The sequence below is a fragment of the Phoca vitulina genome, unplaced genomic scaffold (genome assembly GCF_004348235.1).
Source record: "Phoca vitulina isolate PV1807 unplaced genomic scaffold, GSC_HSeal_1.0 scaffold1, whole genome shotgun sequence".
NCBI classification, from domain to species: domain Eukaryota; kingdom Metazoa; phylum Chordata; class Mammalia; order Carnivora; family Phocidae; genus Phoca; species Phoca vitulina.
Genome location: NW_022589704.1, coordinates 26,322,221 through 26,340,154, shown reverse-complemented (window position 1 = coordinate 26,340,154; position 17,934 = coordinate 26,322,221). Strand labels below are relative to the sequence as shown.

Sequence of the window (17,934 nt, the reverse complement as noted above, 5' to 3'; positions counted from 1 at the left end):
AAAAACAGAAAAATAAGAGATAATAATAAAATAATGAGTTATTTTTATAACAAGGTGCTATATTAATATCCCATAGTGGGGATGTCAAGGAAGGCTTCCTGAGAGAAAGGACATTTATTAAGTTTAGAAAGGTAAATAATTGGCAACTAAATATCCTGGCAATTTAGGGGATAAGTTAGGGGTGAGGACATGTGTTATTTTCCATCATTTTTTTCATCTCTATTCCTATTTACTTAAAATTCTTTCTCTAACTCTCCCATAACCTTTCAAAAATCTGTTTGTCTTTCAAAGCCCTTATTTTATGATGCATATCTTAATACCTCTAACCAGATAAGACCCTTCCCCAACCCCCAAATATACTGTCTTAACTGATTTCAAAAACAAAAAAGATTTGGTTTATTTTTGTCATTCTCAATACAATGGGTAAGAACATGGGGTTTGGAATCAGACATTTTCCTTACAAGCTGTGTGACCTTGGGCAAATTACTTAATCTCTCTGCACCTCAATTTCTGCATCTAAAGGGGGGATTAACAACATCTCACAATTATATTTTGAGATAATAATAAAATAATGTACTGAAAATGCTTAGCATAATGACTGGAATATGATAAAGTATGTGGTCTACCAGTAACAATAATCTCACACTTGTTTCTTCCTTGGCTTGCTGAACGAAGGCCAATCTTTACAATCTCAGGGCATATAAAGTATTCTAATAACATCTAACAAATCCCCTAAATCATTCAAGCAAATTCCTTCCAGTCAGAATATTATGGCATATTCATACGTTCAATATTTTAGGTAAACAATTCTATGTATAATTATGAAATTACAGACTCAATTTCAAAAATATTATCTATTGCTTATAGCATCTTTAAATAAAAATTAAAAATATGATTTTGTATATAAAAACTTTAAATAAAAATATTTTCCTATTAAAAAACTCTCCTAAAAAGCATGTCATATAACAAAAACTAGAGGTAACTTATCTTGCCCTTTATCACAGTTTTAGATATGTATTGAAAGATGTACATATAACATTCTGCTAACAAATGAAAAATACGCAGATTTTTACTTTTTTCTTTACTAAGCAAGACAAATATGTAGTACACTTGTATTTTCCTTACTACCCTTACCAGTAAAATTTTAAAATCACCACGATATGTAATTTTCCTTCAAATTAGTTTAAGCATAACAATGCATTTTAAAAAAATGGAGATGAGAAGTTTAATACATTGCCATGTTAAAAAATTTATTAAATTCCACTTATATATTGTCAATACCTATGTCATTTATAAACTATATATTTAAAGCTTTCTAGATGTAATTATTCTAAATAATCAGGTACAATCCATATCCTCTTGTATGTGAAATACATTGATGACAAAATCTTTGTTCATGTTTTCCCATAGGCAGCCTTACCTGCGGTGTCCAATAAAAAGTAGGGCTCAATCGGTAGAGTTTTCGTTTGCGGAAACTCTGAAGTGGCCTTGTTCGAGCAGCTGTACTCATGATAGCCAAGGATGGAGATTTCAATCTTGTCCTGTCTTTTCTCCTTTTCTTATTGTGCTTCTGGTTAAGTAACCAGCTACTGGAGGAAGAGAGCTCATCTAAATTCTCTGAAGCACTGAAATGCCATGAAATAATTGGGGAATGGAGAGAATAAAACAAAACAAACAAAAAAGACAAAGAAAACTAAATGTAAATTGCCTTGATCTATTATGACAGAAGAGTATTAATTTTAGCCAATTTTGTGGTAACAATTGGCAAAATAATTGGTATTAATGGGGATTTACATATTCAAGTTGTAAAAATAATTTCTACTTCTATTTTCTCCTGTAAAACAAATATCCCATAGGTTAGAAATGCTCACATGAGTTCACTGGTACAATGTACACGTTCACTGTAAATCAATAATTCATGCATGTTGTTGAGCGCTGTAACTATTTACATCATATTCTTTTTGCATATGGGTGAAGCTACGTAAGATTATAGGCTTACAAAAGGCTAAAATCCCATACCGTATCATTAGTTGCTCTGAAATAAACACTACATACCATTTCAGTGAATTCTGAAACAAAGATGCAATCCTACTATGTCTTAGGAGCTTTTTTAAACTTCTGATGATATAGAAGCCACAACTATAAAATAGTGAAATAGATTACACAAACTACACATAAAAATAAACACATTAATGTCATCAACATTCTTCATATTAATTTTTAAACATATTTTTTAAAAAATCAGAATATCAGGAGGAAGTTAATGCTCAGTGCCACATAAATTTTATTTCACTTATACCAGTATATTATATATAAAATAATTAAGTTTTTCAGGTACTACAATGTGTATATAAGTTTTTCAGGTACTACAATGTACCAATTTCAACCTTATTTATATAGATAGAAACTAGTCAATTTAGTATTTTAATATCAAGAGTGAATCTGCCATACATCGTACTGCTAATCAACACGTAAGTTCTAAGTACATTATTTGACTTAAGTAGAATTGGTGTTTAACAGTAAATAGAAATCTGGTTTTTCTATAGCAGTATCGTTAGTTTTGAATCATATTTATGGTTGCTACAAAATATTCTGCTAGCTTGTGGATAAAGAAAATAATTTAAGAGTGCTTTACATAGTAATAAGAAATCAGAAATAAAGGCAGCTGAATGGCTTTTGTTGGTGACACCAAAGAGAATTAAATATGGAATTTGGTGACTATAATACATTCAACAAATACCTGAGTACGTACTACTGGCCAGACCAGTACAGGGAAAAATAAGTGATAATAACTATTCCACTTTTAAAATCTTAACTTTTTTTTTTTAAAGATTTTATTTATTTATTTATTTGAGAGAAAGAGAGAGAGACAGAGAAACAGCATGAGAGGGGAGAGGGTCAGAGGGAGAAGCAGGCTCCCCGCCGAGCCGGGAGCCCGATGTGGGACTCGATCCCAGGACTCCGGGATCATGACCCGAGCCGAAGGCAGTTGCTTAACCAACTGAGCCACCCAGGTGCCCATTAACTTTATTTTTTTCTAAGATTTTATTTCAGAGAGAGCACAAGCTGGGGGGACAGGAAGAGGGAAAGGGAGAAGCAGACTCCCCACCGAGCAGGAAGCCTGACCCGGCTGGATCCCAGGATCCTGAGATCATGACCTGAGCCAAAGGCAGACGCTTAACCAACTGAGTCACCCAGGAGCCCCTAAAATCTTAACTTTAGTCTTCAGAGAGCCCTAGTCAAAAATACCTTAAGTCCCAGTTAGTAAGCATTCTAAAGATCTGAGAAAGGTTTAAGATATAACACTACTCTCAAACTAACAGGTCCAATCTCATATCCTGGATGCTATTTTCTATAAGAAGTATATCAGTGCTAAGTAACAGTTGGCTCTTGAGAAAGAGCCAGAATTGGGCTATCTTGTCAAGGGTGAGCAGAAGGCACAGATGATAGATAATATCAAAGTAGGCACCAGGTAGGGCAGGTGGTTGGCAGAGAACTAAGTTAGGTCAGGTAGAAGACAGGTTTCAGAAGGTGGTTGATATAGGAAGTCAAGTCAAGATGCTAGAATCCAGGAAGGCAGGAGTAGATCCAGCATAAAAAGAGGTTCTCCCAGCAAGTAAGAAACACCTTTAGGCAGATATACTGGTTCCTTAAAAAAGACATAGCTTCCATAGCATCTAGAGAAAATGAAGAGCTTTTTTTATTCCAGGAGTTAACTCTAAAGCACAGTTAACTCTGCCCTCTATTTATAATTCTTTAGTTGTTAATGAGCCCTTATTCCCCTCCCCACAGAAGAGTTAGCCCTAAAGAAGGTGAGCCACCATCTCTTTACTGACTGACAGGACACAGCTTTTGAATTGGCTAGAGGCTTATAGGTGGGGTTAAAGATAAATAGAAAATGTGCCATTTGTTCACTGAAAGTTGTATTTTCAACTTTCTAAAGTGACTGACACATTATCAGGAAAAAAAAGTTTTCTTTTATTTAAAACTTAAATATGTTTCCAGCCACAATTCTTCCTTCATGACTTCTAACACTCTCTAGCTATTAAGGGTCCTTGCAAAATGTCATCAAAATTTATCCTAAATTAATGGGGAAATGTACTGAAATTCAAAGATGTGAAATCTGTTTATTTCATAACTAATCAATGTGTAAAGCACATTATTCTCACCAAAGCTCATATGGTACATAAACCACTTTTATAAATAATTGATGAGGTTATTGTAAAGAGTTATTACAAATCACTAATAAATTCACTTATTTTCCACAGTGTTTTACACTAAAGAGAGAGTAAGTCAATCAACTTCAATGAAAAGCAGAATAAGAGAAAAATGAAGGAATCTGGAAAACAACAACCCTGCTCATGTAACTCTATAACCTAAAGCTTTTTCCTCAGGAGATAATAGGCTATCTAGTAATTAAGCATTAAGGAAAACAAGAACTTAAATATATCATTGATAAACCAATATAAGATACCATGACACCATCATCACATGACATTCTTAAAAAAAAAAAGCTATAATAATAATAGGAAGAGGAGGAGAAAACTCAGGAGGGAAAATAACATTTCAATAAGAGAAGGTTTAGTGTTCACATAAAGTTGTAGGTACACCCCGGCAACCCCAGAAACTGAGGATGCAATGGGTCACCATCAAGTACTGTCCTATTATCAAGACAACTATCAATAAGTACCAATAATATAATTATCATTGAACTTTTGAAATTGCAAGCTTACAAGTGGGACAGTAGGATAATTGCCAGGAGAGACAACAAATTATACTTCTTTAGATCTCCAATTGGAAACTTTTGCTCAGAGAATAAAAATCCCTCAAAGGACAGATCCTTTGTGTGGTATATGCACATAACATAATTTCTCCATTTCCACTGTCACTCCCCTAATGCAAGCTTTTTTGTCCAGGAATACTCCAATAGCCTCTAACTGGTCTCCCTCATTCACACTTTTCCCTCTTCAGTTCCTTCTATTACCAATCTTTTGGGAAAACAAATCTTATCCTTTCATGCCCTTTCCTCCCATCCCCACACTGCTTACCATCTCTCAAAGCCTTCCCATTGCTCTGGAGAAAAAGACTTCAAGTTTAAAAGGCCCTGACTGGCCTGGCACCTGCCATCACTCTCCTGCCTTATCTTGCATCTCACTCCTCCTTGCTCCCTGTGTTCTAGCCACACCACCTCCTTTCATTTCAAGTAACTCACACTCTCTACAGTACAAGACTTTTATATGTTATCTCTGCTTTACAGAACTTTCTCACATCCTCCTTCAACTACATAATTTCCAATAATCATTTGCCTCTCAGTTCAAAAGTCAGTTTCTTAGAGAAGTCTTTCAGCCCTTGTTTCACCTCTCCAAAGACTAGTCAAATCCCCTTTTGAGCTTTGATAGCACTGTTCATCTGTCCTTCATAGCATTTTTCATAGTAATAATTTTGCATTCATTTGTACGATCATCTAATTAATGTCTTACTTTCTAGACTATAAACGGTGCAGGGACTGTGTCTGTTTTGTTCACCCTTGTATCAAGAAGTTCCTGATATTGTACCTTGCATACAGCAGATGCTCAATAAATATTTATTGAATGAATAGAGAGATATACACATATATATTGTCAGGTTTATCATTCCAGTTCTGTGCTTTGTATAGTGCCTGTATAAAATACATTATACCTATATAATTATGAATGAGTAAACATTGAACATTTTAAATAACCTAAAAGCCAAAAGAGGTTCTAAACAGAAGGCTACAAGAGAGCTTTTAGAAAGATAAGATATATATTGACATGGCCTTGCATTTCATTCTAAATCTCTAACTCTGGTTTACAAAAGGTAGCTTTTGGTAGTAAGATATGATGTATCTTATTTTATCATATAGTCAAGTATGTCCATCATAAATTTAGAATAAGCAGATAAGAACTGTAATATGTTCTGATTTGTAAAAAGGGCATCAATCAAGTCTAAAAATTTCTTCTAAAAAGTACAAAACTGAGAGTTTTATCTAAGAAAATAATCAGAAAGTTCTGAGTTCACATTTTATTAACACTATTTACTTTCTCTAATAGTTATTTAATGACTTTCTGAAATCACTGGTTTTCTGTTACAACCCTAAAAAATCCTGACAGTTAAGACATTTATGGATGATAACAAGAAGCATTCAATTTGCTACTACAGAGTATGAGTGGAAAACTTCAAGTGAATTTTTTACAGTATATTCTTATACTTTGATTACTATAGGAACCAAAGTCCCAAAAGTGAATCAATTATTTTTTACCAGATATTCTACAGTAAATCACTACCAAAATCAATTCCTGCAAACATTATGCACTTATATTAATAAATAAAACAATCTAAAAATATGGGTATATGGGGCATCGATTAGTTAATTTTTTGGTGTTTTCTTGGTGGCAGTATTAATGGTAGAGGATGTGGAAGAACAGTCTAGTTTTGATCTTTCTTTTCTTTCCTTTTTTTTTTTCCACAAACCCAGTGAAAGATAGTCTAGAATTTTTCATAGTAAATCACTCAAGTATTTAATAACCTTCTGCCTAAACCAAATTATGTTCTTAGAACGATAGGAATAATTGGAATATTATAATAACCTTATAATGCTGTGCTCAAATATTTTTAGTAAATAAGAAACTTTTGGGCCTAGTTGTGAGTTCAGAATGCTAGAACCATAAAAGCATAAAAAACACTTCATGAGATTATTTTTATCTTTTATTCTCAAGAAGAGCAGAGAATATTTAACATAGAATTTTAAAATACTGTTTAAGAATAGTAGTTTTCAATATTTCTCCCATATGCACCCATTCTCATATTAAATACACTTTTAAAAAAGTAGAGGGGCGCCTGGGTGGCTCAGTCGGTTAAGCGTCCCATTCTTGATACCAACTCAGGTCTCGATCTCAGGGTTGTGAGTTCAAGCCCCCGCTGGGCTCCATGCTGGGCATGGAGCCTACTTAAAAAATAAATAAAATTTACAAAAGGTAAAAATCAATAATGGAGAAGAGAATTAGAATGTGCATTCTCAGAAAGATTATGATAGCACCACACCCCAACCCCTAGTTTCCCCATACACTCACGCACAAAATACCCACACCCACTGTCCTGGGTTGAATAGTGCCCTCACAAAATTTACATCTACCAAGAACCTCAGAATGAGACGTTATTTGGAAATACAGTCTTTGCAGATGTAATTAGGTAAAATGAGGTCATACAGGATTAAAGACTCTAAATCCAGTCACCGATGTCCTTATAAAAAGAGACAGAGAGACAAAGAGGAGACACACCCAGGGAATAATGCCATGTGGATAAAGAGGTGGAGACTGGAGAGCTGGGCTACAAGCCAAGGAACGCCAAAGACTGCCAGCAACCAGCAGAAGCTAGGAAAAGGCAAAAACTGATTCTTCCCTAGAACCTTCATAGAGAACATGGCCCTAACACTTTGATTTTTAAATTCTAGCCTACAGAACTGTGAAAGAGTAAGTATCTGTTATCTTAAGCCACTCAGTGGTTGTTACAACAACCCTAGGAAACTAATATATCCACAAAAATACACACCTAAAAATCACTGTTTTTGCATGATTGGTAATCTCTATTTCATCTCTCCTGTTCATCAGTTGGAGTTCTTTGATGAATTCAATCTATAGCAAGAACCTTCTCCAAACTTTCCCTGATGTCAAATATCCTGCTACTAGTTGAATTTACTATCTTGTTTTCTCTTGATAGTGTTTGGAGAAATGAATGCATCACATACTCAGATAACTCAATGACACTTAGATGGCATTAACCAATTTTAAAGAAATTAAATAAAATAGGGCTTATATAATATAAGCTTACTAAAATGGCCCACTATGGACATTACTTGTCCTCCAAATGTCAAAAGTAAAACAACTCTCTCAAAGGACCAATGGATCAAGATAAAAGGCATTATCTGGTACAGAGAAAACCGTACCTTTACCAGGCCATTTCCCCTATCTTAGGTATTAAGTAGAAGAACTATACCCCTTAGTCAAAAATACAAGTCTCTTTAACTCTTGTAATAAGAAAATGTGTTGAAGTACAATGTAATATGGTATTCTAATTAGATATATACCTATTCTAAAAAAATAAGGTATACCTTAATGTAGCCATTAAAATGGAAAAGAAATATTTTAAGTATAAAAAGCTTTGATATAGTATCAAAATAAAATCTAAAACTGCTTCTAATAAATCTCAACTATGAAAATGTATAAATATGATAGAAAAGAAATATATACTCTGAGCAATATGATTTCTACTTTCTTTTTAGTATTTTGTGAATTTTCCAATTTTCCTACAATGAGCTTGTACTATTTTTCTAGACAAAAAATGTCATCTGAAAATCAGTCTTTTTATTTTTTGTATTAGAGACTTATTTTTTTAAGATTTTATTTTTAAGTAATCTCTATACCCAATGTGGGGCTCAAACTTACAACCCAGAGATCAAGAGTCGTATACTCTACTAACTGAACCAGCCAGGTACCCCAAAAATCTTGGGAATTCTTAAAAGCTGGGAATATGTGAATTCACTTTACTATGCTTTCTATATGTCAAAGTTTTCTATAATAAAAGGTAAAGAGAAAAAGAGACTATTGTAGTGCTATCTGCTATTTTTATCTTTGGCTCTTAACCTCACATGGTACTTTCTGTTTTTAAGTAATCTCTACACCCAACATGGGGCTCAAACTCACAATCCTGAGATCAAGAGTCGCATACTCTACCAACTGAGCCAGCCAGGTGCTCTTCAAGTGATATTTTTTAAAGCATTAAGGCAAAGACACTAGGAAGCGAATAATGGCAGTTATTTTTTTCTGAGAATCGAAATATAAAAGTTTGTCAAACATTTCTAGCTAATCTATAGTTTGGGAGATACAATTCAGATTCTTCAATATAATCTCTGAGCTGTTCTTCTCACATAATTTGTTTGAAAGTTTGAAATGGAGACTTTCTATTTTACTAATTATAATTACTATTTTTCATTTTAAAGGAAAATTTGAAAATAAAGTTGAAAAAATTTTTTCAAAATCCATCATCTAATCACAAATACAGTTCTCATTAAAATTTTGATTTATATCCTTCAAGTCTTTTTTCTATGAAATGATCTTATACAATGATTTTGGTACCCTGATTTTTCTACTTAACTTTCCCAAATAAGCATATCACCATATGATTTTTTTAATACTTACATGATATTCCATCCCGTGTTTATATCACAATTTATTTAAACATTCCCTCTAACATTAGGTTTTAGACTTACAGGTAAAAAGGGGAAAGAAAAGTTTTTACAAAAGAAAATAATTCCTACTGGCATTACTTTAAAAACACAGCTGGGAAATTTTATTTCCTTATTGATGTCACACATCTAGCTAATATAATAATTAATGTCATTCAAATGAACCCAAAATTATATTGAAAATTTCAGCCTAGAATATGCAGCTAACAGTGTTTTCTTCTGAGAAGTGACTACTGAAGATATTAAGGATGAAAGAATTACTTTCTATGTAATTAGTTTGCCAGTTTAGCTGCAGTTTTTCAATCATGATACCCAATTAGAAAGAATGGTTGCATTTCAAGAGATAATTACCATTAGTGGAAATAAATAGCATGGCAATGATTCATTGGAATTTAATTTTATATCATGTTCTGGGTCTCATTAAGGCAAAAAGAAACAACAACAATAATAAAAATCTAGATATTACTTCAAATAGAAATTCACTTTCTCAGCAGATAATACCCCATGGGGTAATAAGCAAGGATCCATTTACAACATTTTATCTTTATTTTAGAATATAAGATCTAAAAATTAATATCTCTATCATGATAAGATATAATGCTTCATTTGTTTGAAGACTCAATTTTTTCAATTGCTCAGTTCCTGGTGACTCATCTTAGACCCTGCTGCTAAGATTAATAAAGCTAAAAAAACCATTCTAACTTCTGGGAGATACTGCCATTAAATAAGAGGTGGGGGTTGGGAATCAATGAATAACATGGGCAAACAGGTAGCCTGGAAAATAATTAACCAGGTGAATTTACTTTAGACATTGTGAGAGAACAGTTCATTAGGATATTATAAAAATGACAGATATTTTTTGAAATTATATCAAACAATAAGCTCTATGTGTTCCTCTAAAAATTAATATACAGAATAGGTGGCCAACCTTTAAAAATTCAAAACTTAAATTTCTCCTAACCTAATTATACACAAAAATTATGATATAATGTGATATAAAGCTAGAATAAGTACGCTTTATTAGAAGAACTGTAATATTTCACCTATGAGATTACTAATCTGGCAATGCCAAGTATACAGAATATGAATGAAATCACAAAAGCCTTTCAAATAACCCAAAAACCTCACTGTTCATACACAAAAGTTCACTCCTGTTACTGTTAGCAGAGGCCTTTTTTCTTACTAGAAAATGTCTCTTATTATAGTACAAATATTTCTACCACTTTGGTTATCTGATCTTCTAGTCCATCATTAAATTAGATGAGACAAAGCAGAACTGCAGAACATAGCCATGAGAGCAATAATGAAAATGTCAATCTGACTATGGGGGAGAAAAGACAAATGAGTACAAAATATTTTTTATGGAATGCTGATTACCTGCAAGAAATCTTAAAAGACATTTCATTCATTCAGCAAATATCTATTCATGCCCACGATGTGACGCTCACTTATCTAGATGCTAGGAAAAGAGCAGTTAATAAGTCAGACTAAAAAAGTTCCTGCTCTCATGGAGCTTATATTCTCTTCCAGGAAGACAGATAATAAACAAGTAAAAAACAAAACAAAACAAAACAAAACAAAGCAAAGCAAAATAATATCATACGTGTTATTTCATTTGATCCTCACAACAATCCAGGAAGCAGACTGTTCTCATTTGAACTGTGATTTAGAAAGTTGCCCAAGAATACAATGCTACCAAATGTCAGAGTTGGGATTGAGCTCAGATTTGTCTGATTCCAAAGGGATATTTTTAAATTTCTTTTTTTAGACAGAGAGAGAAAGAGAATGCTCGCAAATGGGGATGGGCGGGGAAGGAGGATGAGAGGGAGAAAGAATCTTAAGCAGCCTCCATGCCCAGTGAAGAGCCTGACATGGGGCTCGATCTCATGACCCTGAAATCATGACCTGAGCCGAAATCAAGAGTTGGATGCTTAACAGACTGAGCCACCCAGGCGCCCCCAAAGGTGTATTATTTTTTTTATGTTTATTTTATTGAGAGCGAGCGAGCACGCACGAGCATATGTATGAGAGGGAGAGGAGCAGAGGGAGAGGATCTCAAGCGGACTCCATGCTGAGCGTGGAGCCCTACACAAAGCTCAATCCCATGACCCTGAGACCATGACCTGAGCTGAAATCAAGAGTTAGACGTTCAATTACCTGAGTCACCCAGGCACCCCTCTTTCTTTTTTTTTAAGATTTATTTATTTGAGAGACAGAGAAAGTGGAGCGGGAGCAGAGGGAGAGGGAGAAAGTCTCAAGCCAACTCTGCACTGAGCTGCAGAGCCCAACGTGGGGCTTGATCTCATGATCCCGAGATCAGGAGTTGGAGATCACAACCTGAGCCGAAACCAAAAGTCAGACACTTAACTGAATGCACCACCCAGGCGCCCCCCAAAGGGATATTCTTAACTATGAGTTTTCTCATAGCACTTGATCAGGGTTTAAAATTATGCATTTATTTCTGTGATTATATGGTTGAGTCATTTTTCCCCACCCAGACTCTACACCTTGAGTACAGAGAACACATGTGTTTTTGTTCAACATGTATTCCCACTGCCCAATCCAATGTCTGGCACACTGAGGTTACTCAGTAGGTATTTACTATTAAGTAAATTCTTTTACAGATATACAACTATTAATCTCCATAGTCCCTGAGGATGTGGCCAGTCATGAGCCTGAGTTATCAAAGAAAAATTGAATTAACTTCAGTATCATCCAAGAAAGGCAATATGTAATAAATTTTATTAAACAATTCTTGGTTTATATGAAAAGTTTCTAGCACTTGAGTAGAATCCTCATTCCTCCTACTGTCTTGAGTACCTGTTTCATAATAACTTCTAGATTATGCTTTAAAGTTACTAAGACATGTTGAATAAAGTAATTTTTCTCTATTCACTAAGTCTCTTGATTTGAACTAACATAAAATGAATACATCCAAAGCAAAACACAAGAGTCATATGACAAAAAGATACATTTTAGGTTGTTTTGAAATCTTTGTTTTTATTGTTCGCTTGTTTAAAAAAAAGGAATCCTCAAAAATAAACATTTAATTGAAGAATATTAGTACTAGAAACTACTTTATAATATTTGTGTACCGGTAAATTTAAAGATAAAGAGATGTGAAGAGATTAACTGACTTGCCCAAGGTCACAAAATGTCTAAAACAAAAAATATATAAAAATGTACACTCTATACTCATAACCATAAGTTACCCTAAAACCACTAAATCATAAAAAAAACTATAATTGATTAAAAATGAATACAAGTTACAATGTGGGGGAGGAGATTAAATGTCCCAAGATGGTCTTTTGAGGAGGGATGTTTTAAGTAATTTGAGAATAAAATTCAACACTGTGTTTACCCTGAATTTTCAAGTGCTTGGTTTAATTATAGGGTTTACCAACCAGGCAGACCAAAGGCAGGACAGCAACTTTGTATCTCCCCAAGAGATAGGATGGAGAAACAGGTGGTACCTCTGAGTCCTTGTACCTATATAATGAATGTTCAGTAATAGCTGGCCCTACACAGGCCTTAAAATCCTTATCATTTTTTTTTTTTTAAGATTTTATTGATCTATTTGTCAGAGAGAGAGAGAAAGCACAAGCAGGGGGAGCGGCAGGCAGAGGGAGAAGCAGGCTCCCTCCTGAGCAAAGAGCCTAGTGCAGGACTCAATCTCAGGACCCTGGGATCATGACCTGAGCTGATGGCAGACGCTTAACTGACTGAGCCACCAAAGCATCCCTTAAAATCCTCATCATAACTCAGGCCACTTGGAAGCACTTTTTTTTTTAAAGTAAGAATAGTTCTAAATCAATGACTAGTATAATGCCATGAAATGAAAGAAATAAGAATGCCTACTATTTTAATATACATACTTAAAATATATAGTTTTAACATACGTATGTCCTTGCATAAAAATATCAGTGGTTAACATTATTAGGCTGTTTCTTATATGCCAGGCATTGTTACAAGAGTTCTGTATATACTGTCTTATTTACTTCTCATACAATCATATACTATCTCCGAATATCTGATATGTTTACTGCAAGAAATACATTTAACTCTCAGCCAATGATCTGTTTTGTGGCATACTATATTTTAATAGGCTAACATGTACTTTTTTAAGATAGTATGATTGTAAAAATTGGGTAAGAGTGGAAACTGAATAATTGCCGAATGTTGGTTAAGACTTGATAAAATTTTTGGAGCAGAGAGAATATAAATATTTAGACACCATAATGACTTTTAAGAACTATAATGTAAATATGTATTATTTATCATGGTAAATTACCAAATTTCCTATGACTTTTAAATGTACCTTTTGTCTGTAACTACATTCTGTAACTTCCTATTATTATACTGTTATTAGGTCTGACATTTGTATTAATTTACACATGTCAGCTAAGTATGCACCTCAAAATTCACAAGTACATGTAAGAGTACTTTTCAGATCAGAGGAAACAATTAAAAATACACTACAGCTGTATGTCCTTTTCTTTAGTCATTCTTCATTTGCTTCCCACGTGTATGAATGCTTTCATTGAAAAAGACAGGATATCCTAGATAAAGACAGATTTGACAGATAAAGAAAAGGGCAAGGGTCCGTACTCGCTTCGGCAGCACATATACTAAAATTGGAAAAGGGCTCTAAAATAAAAAAACTAGATCATTCTTTATCACCAAATTTTAAAGAAACACGTTAAAATAAGATTTGTTTTAACAAATCAAATATTATATTCCTTCACCTATCTTAAAATTTTGATATTCTATATTATTTAAACAGTGTGCAACTAGTCAAATTTTGCTCACAGGTTTAGGGTAATAATGCCATTTAATTTTTTTTTTCAAACCTATGGTGGCCACTGTGTTTTCTACTTACCCTTTTTGAAGTATGTAATTTGTACCCTATTTTTCTGAACTTTTTGATTGTGAAATGTAAGATACCAATAAATAAGTACATAAAATGTTTATTTTATATTTAACTTGTAAATATGAAGCAATGCTTCACCTACTCCTTCACTGTCCCATAATCACCACTCAGGCCAAGAAATGGAATGTTATCGGCACCTATGAAGCCTCCTCCCCACCATGTGGACCTCCTCTTCATATTTAGCATAGAACGATAAAAAGTTAAATCACAATCAGTACTTTTACCAGTGTCCTGAATAACTTAAGGACTTGAGAACAATTTAAAACCATTTACCTTCCTCCTGACCTGTATGCTATTGTTGCCATCGACTTTTTTTTTTTATAGCTCCACTAGACATGTTTTACTACTATTTGTTTAAATATACCCATATAATTATATTTACTATTTCATTTGTCCTTAGTTCCCTCTTGCATCTCAAATTACTTATCTAGGATCATCACTTTCCATTGCTTGAAACCCACCCTTTATGGTTATCATTATAATTACAGTCTACTAGTGACCTACTCTTTAGTTTTGATTCGTCTGAAGACATTTGTGTTTCACACTCAGACTTTAAAGATGCTTTCTCTGGGTATAGAATTTCTAGGTAGTTATTTCCTTTCAACACACTCAAGATACCATTCCACTGTACTGTGGTTCTTATTACTACTCTTGAGAAGTCAGCTGTTAGTCAAACTGTTCTGGTGATCTCTTCCTCCTTCCCTACCTCTGCTATTGCTTTTAGATGTTCCGTTTGTCTTTGTTCCACCCCTCCCCCAGCAACCCCGCAGCCCCTGCCATTTCCTGTTTCTAGTGGTCTTTTTATTTGTCCTGCTTAAGAATCTGCATCTGGCTTCCTGAATTTGGTGTCTTTCATCAAATCCAGGTAATTTTTCAGCCAATCTCTCTTCAAATATTGCTTCTGTTCCATTTTCTAGCTTCATTCAGGTCTCCAATTAAGTCTTATATTAGATCTGCTCAATATGTTCTCACATTTTTAAATGACTCTTCTTTATTTTCCATAGTTTTGTTTCTTTTCCTACAATCTGGAATTTTTCTCCTAATCTATCTTCTATGTACATGTTCTCTCTTCAACTGTGTCAACATTGCCAAACTCACTTAATACTTAGTTTTTAATGTCAGTATTTTTCAGAAGTTTTATTTGGACCTTTTTCAAACGTGCTATGTAACTTTTATAGTTTCTTCCCTGCAGATATTTTCAAGCCTATCTTTTATTTCTAAAATCAAAATAAGCACTATTTTTTAAAAAATAATCAGTGTTTGATAATCCTAATATCTGAAAACTTTGTAATCTCTTTTTGCTATTATTTTCTCTTTATCCTTACTCTTATTGCTCTCTCACACATCTGATTATATTTAACTGTGTGCTGATCACTGCCTTGAAAAATTATTCCTGAGAATTTCCCGGAGCTAAGAAAGACAATGCCTTCCTCCAGAGAGAAGCTACATTTGTCTCTGCCATCTACCTTGTAGTATCACCCATTCCAAAACCATTTTAAACTAGGGATTCCTTGGATGACTCAATAATGCAAATTTGAACTGAAAATCCATGTGAAAGTCTCCACCATGGTCAAGCTATCTCAAAGATAGATAGGTTTTGTTTTGTTTCTGCTCTGCTCAGCACCAAGGCAGCTCTCCCCATGGTGCCCTACGTGGGGAAGGGGAAACAATTTTCCTTCTGATTTACATTTATTCTAAGACTGTAGCCCATGGAGGAGGATTTCCTTTCATCTCCCTACCATAGACAAGGTTTTGATTTGTTTCAGCTTTGATTTATCTTCTTCTCACCCCACAAGCTATTAAAACTTCACTTGATTTTTGATTTGATTTTGATTTTGATTTCTCTTTCTTTCCCCCCAAAGCTATCAAAACTCAATTTTGTCAGAATTTGGCCTCAGACAAACGTAGATGCTGCACTATGCTTACTTTTCTGGTTTCTCGCTTTTTCTTAGCTTTTGGCTTAGAAATATCATTAATATTCACTAATTTCTTATTTTCAAAATAAACAATAAAATACTCTTATTCAATCCAGCAATTCCACTTCTGGGTATATGTCCAAAATATTAAAAGCAAGGACTCAAACAAAAAGGAAAAAAAAGGATTCAAACAGATATTTGTATACTCATGTTCAAAGCAGCATTATTCACAATAGCCAAATGGTGGCTATTCATATGTTCACACAGGGAGAATAAACAAAATGTGGTCTATACATAGAATGGAATATTATTCAATCTTAAAAAGGGAATGTTGACACATGCTATAATATGGATGAGCCTTGATGACATTATGCTAAGTGAAATAACCCATTCACAAAAGGACAAATACTGTATGATTTTGCTTATATGAGATACCTAGATACCTAGAGTAGTCAAATTCATAGAGACACAAAGTAGACTGGTGGTTGCCAAGGAATGGGAAGAAGGAAGAATGAATGGGTCCTTATTGTTTAATGGGTACGGAGTGTCAGTTTAGGAAGATGAAAACAGCTCTGGAGATGGATTATGGTGATTGCTGAACAACAATGTGAATGTACTTAATGCACTAAACATAAAAATGGTTAAAATGGTAAATTCTATATTACGTACATTTTATCAGGATTTTAAAAGTTCTTATTCAAATGATTAATTTTCTTACCTTCACATTTACTTAAATACATAAAATGAATAGTACTTATATGCTTAATAGGGATATCTTCAGAAAGTGTTTTCTTATTGTCAAGTTTGAGTAACATTAACTAAGCCCTTACTCTTGAAAACCTTTGATTCTTAAAGATGTTTTCTTCATCTATAATTACATGTGAATAAAAAAATAAAAACAATGTTGGAAAAACACAAAGATATAAGAAATAAAACTAGGCCTCATTTAACATTTTACTCCCAGGAGCAAAAGGCTCATAAATAGATAAATTTCACCTTCCTTCAATACAGATATTTTTTAAATAAAACTTTTTCATTATTACTATAATATAAAATTGTGTTTCCAAGTAATTTTCAAAATCTATGGTAATATTCTCAAGTGTGAGTACTATAAAATAATCTATTTACAGAATTTCACTATTATGTGCTTGTTTATTTTACAAAAAGTTCAATTAGAGAATACTTTTAAATTCTTAATTAGTTTACAGATATCAATTAAGCACTTTCTGCAATATAGTTAAGGGGTTAAAAAAAAAAAAAGAAAACAACTTAGAAACCACAAAACATCATTCTCCAGGGGTGGGCTGCTCATGTTACAAAAAAAGGAGGAGGGAAGGGAAGGGAAGGAAAATGAAGGGAAGAGGCAATGTTTGATTGGTCGATGTCTATCCAAACCTTTACCTAACTCCTACAGCTTCCTTTCCCACTCCTAACTTGGCTACAAATACTTTATAAACAACTTTATCTACACCCATCTTAATCTCTGTCATGCCACTCTAAAGGAACAAGTGTTTTTCCTCCTTATATAAAATCTCTTCATAACTTTAGGATATATTTCTACCTGTACCATCTCTAGCTCTTTCCCTTCATTTTAATAAAGATACTTACATTTCTTCTATTTTAAAAACAAAAATCCCTTTCTTGACCTTGTACATCCATTTTATTATAGCCTTTATAGTCAGTAACCTTGAAAGTGTAATCTTGACTCCTTCTCTCTACTTCATCTCCACTTCTCTTATCAGCCCACTCTTACCTCTCTCCATCATGCCACTACACTACTTGTGCTAAGGTCTCAATTTATAACTGGCAAAACCAAGAGACATTTT

General features: G+C 33.7%; 1 protein-coding gene across 7 annotated transcripts in view; it reads right to left on the bottom strand.

Moving 5' to 3' along the window:
* KANSL1L (KAT8 regulatory NSL complex subunit 1 like) overlaps window positions 1-17,934 on the bottom strand; it is a 148,341-nt gene that overhangs the window by 71,862 nt on the left and 58,545 nt on the right. For 6 of the 7 annotated variants that reach the window (XM_032403111.1, XM_032403090.1, XM_032403097.1 and 3 more), the window contains one exon: window positions 1,421-1,625. In XM_032403111.1, the coding sequence (XP_032259002.1) occupies window positions 1,421-1,625 (205 nt within the window). The remainder of the gene's footprint in view (window positions 1-1,420; window positions 1,626-17,934) is intronic. The other variant, XM_032403104.1, reaches the window with a different exon arrangement.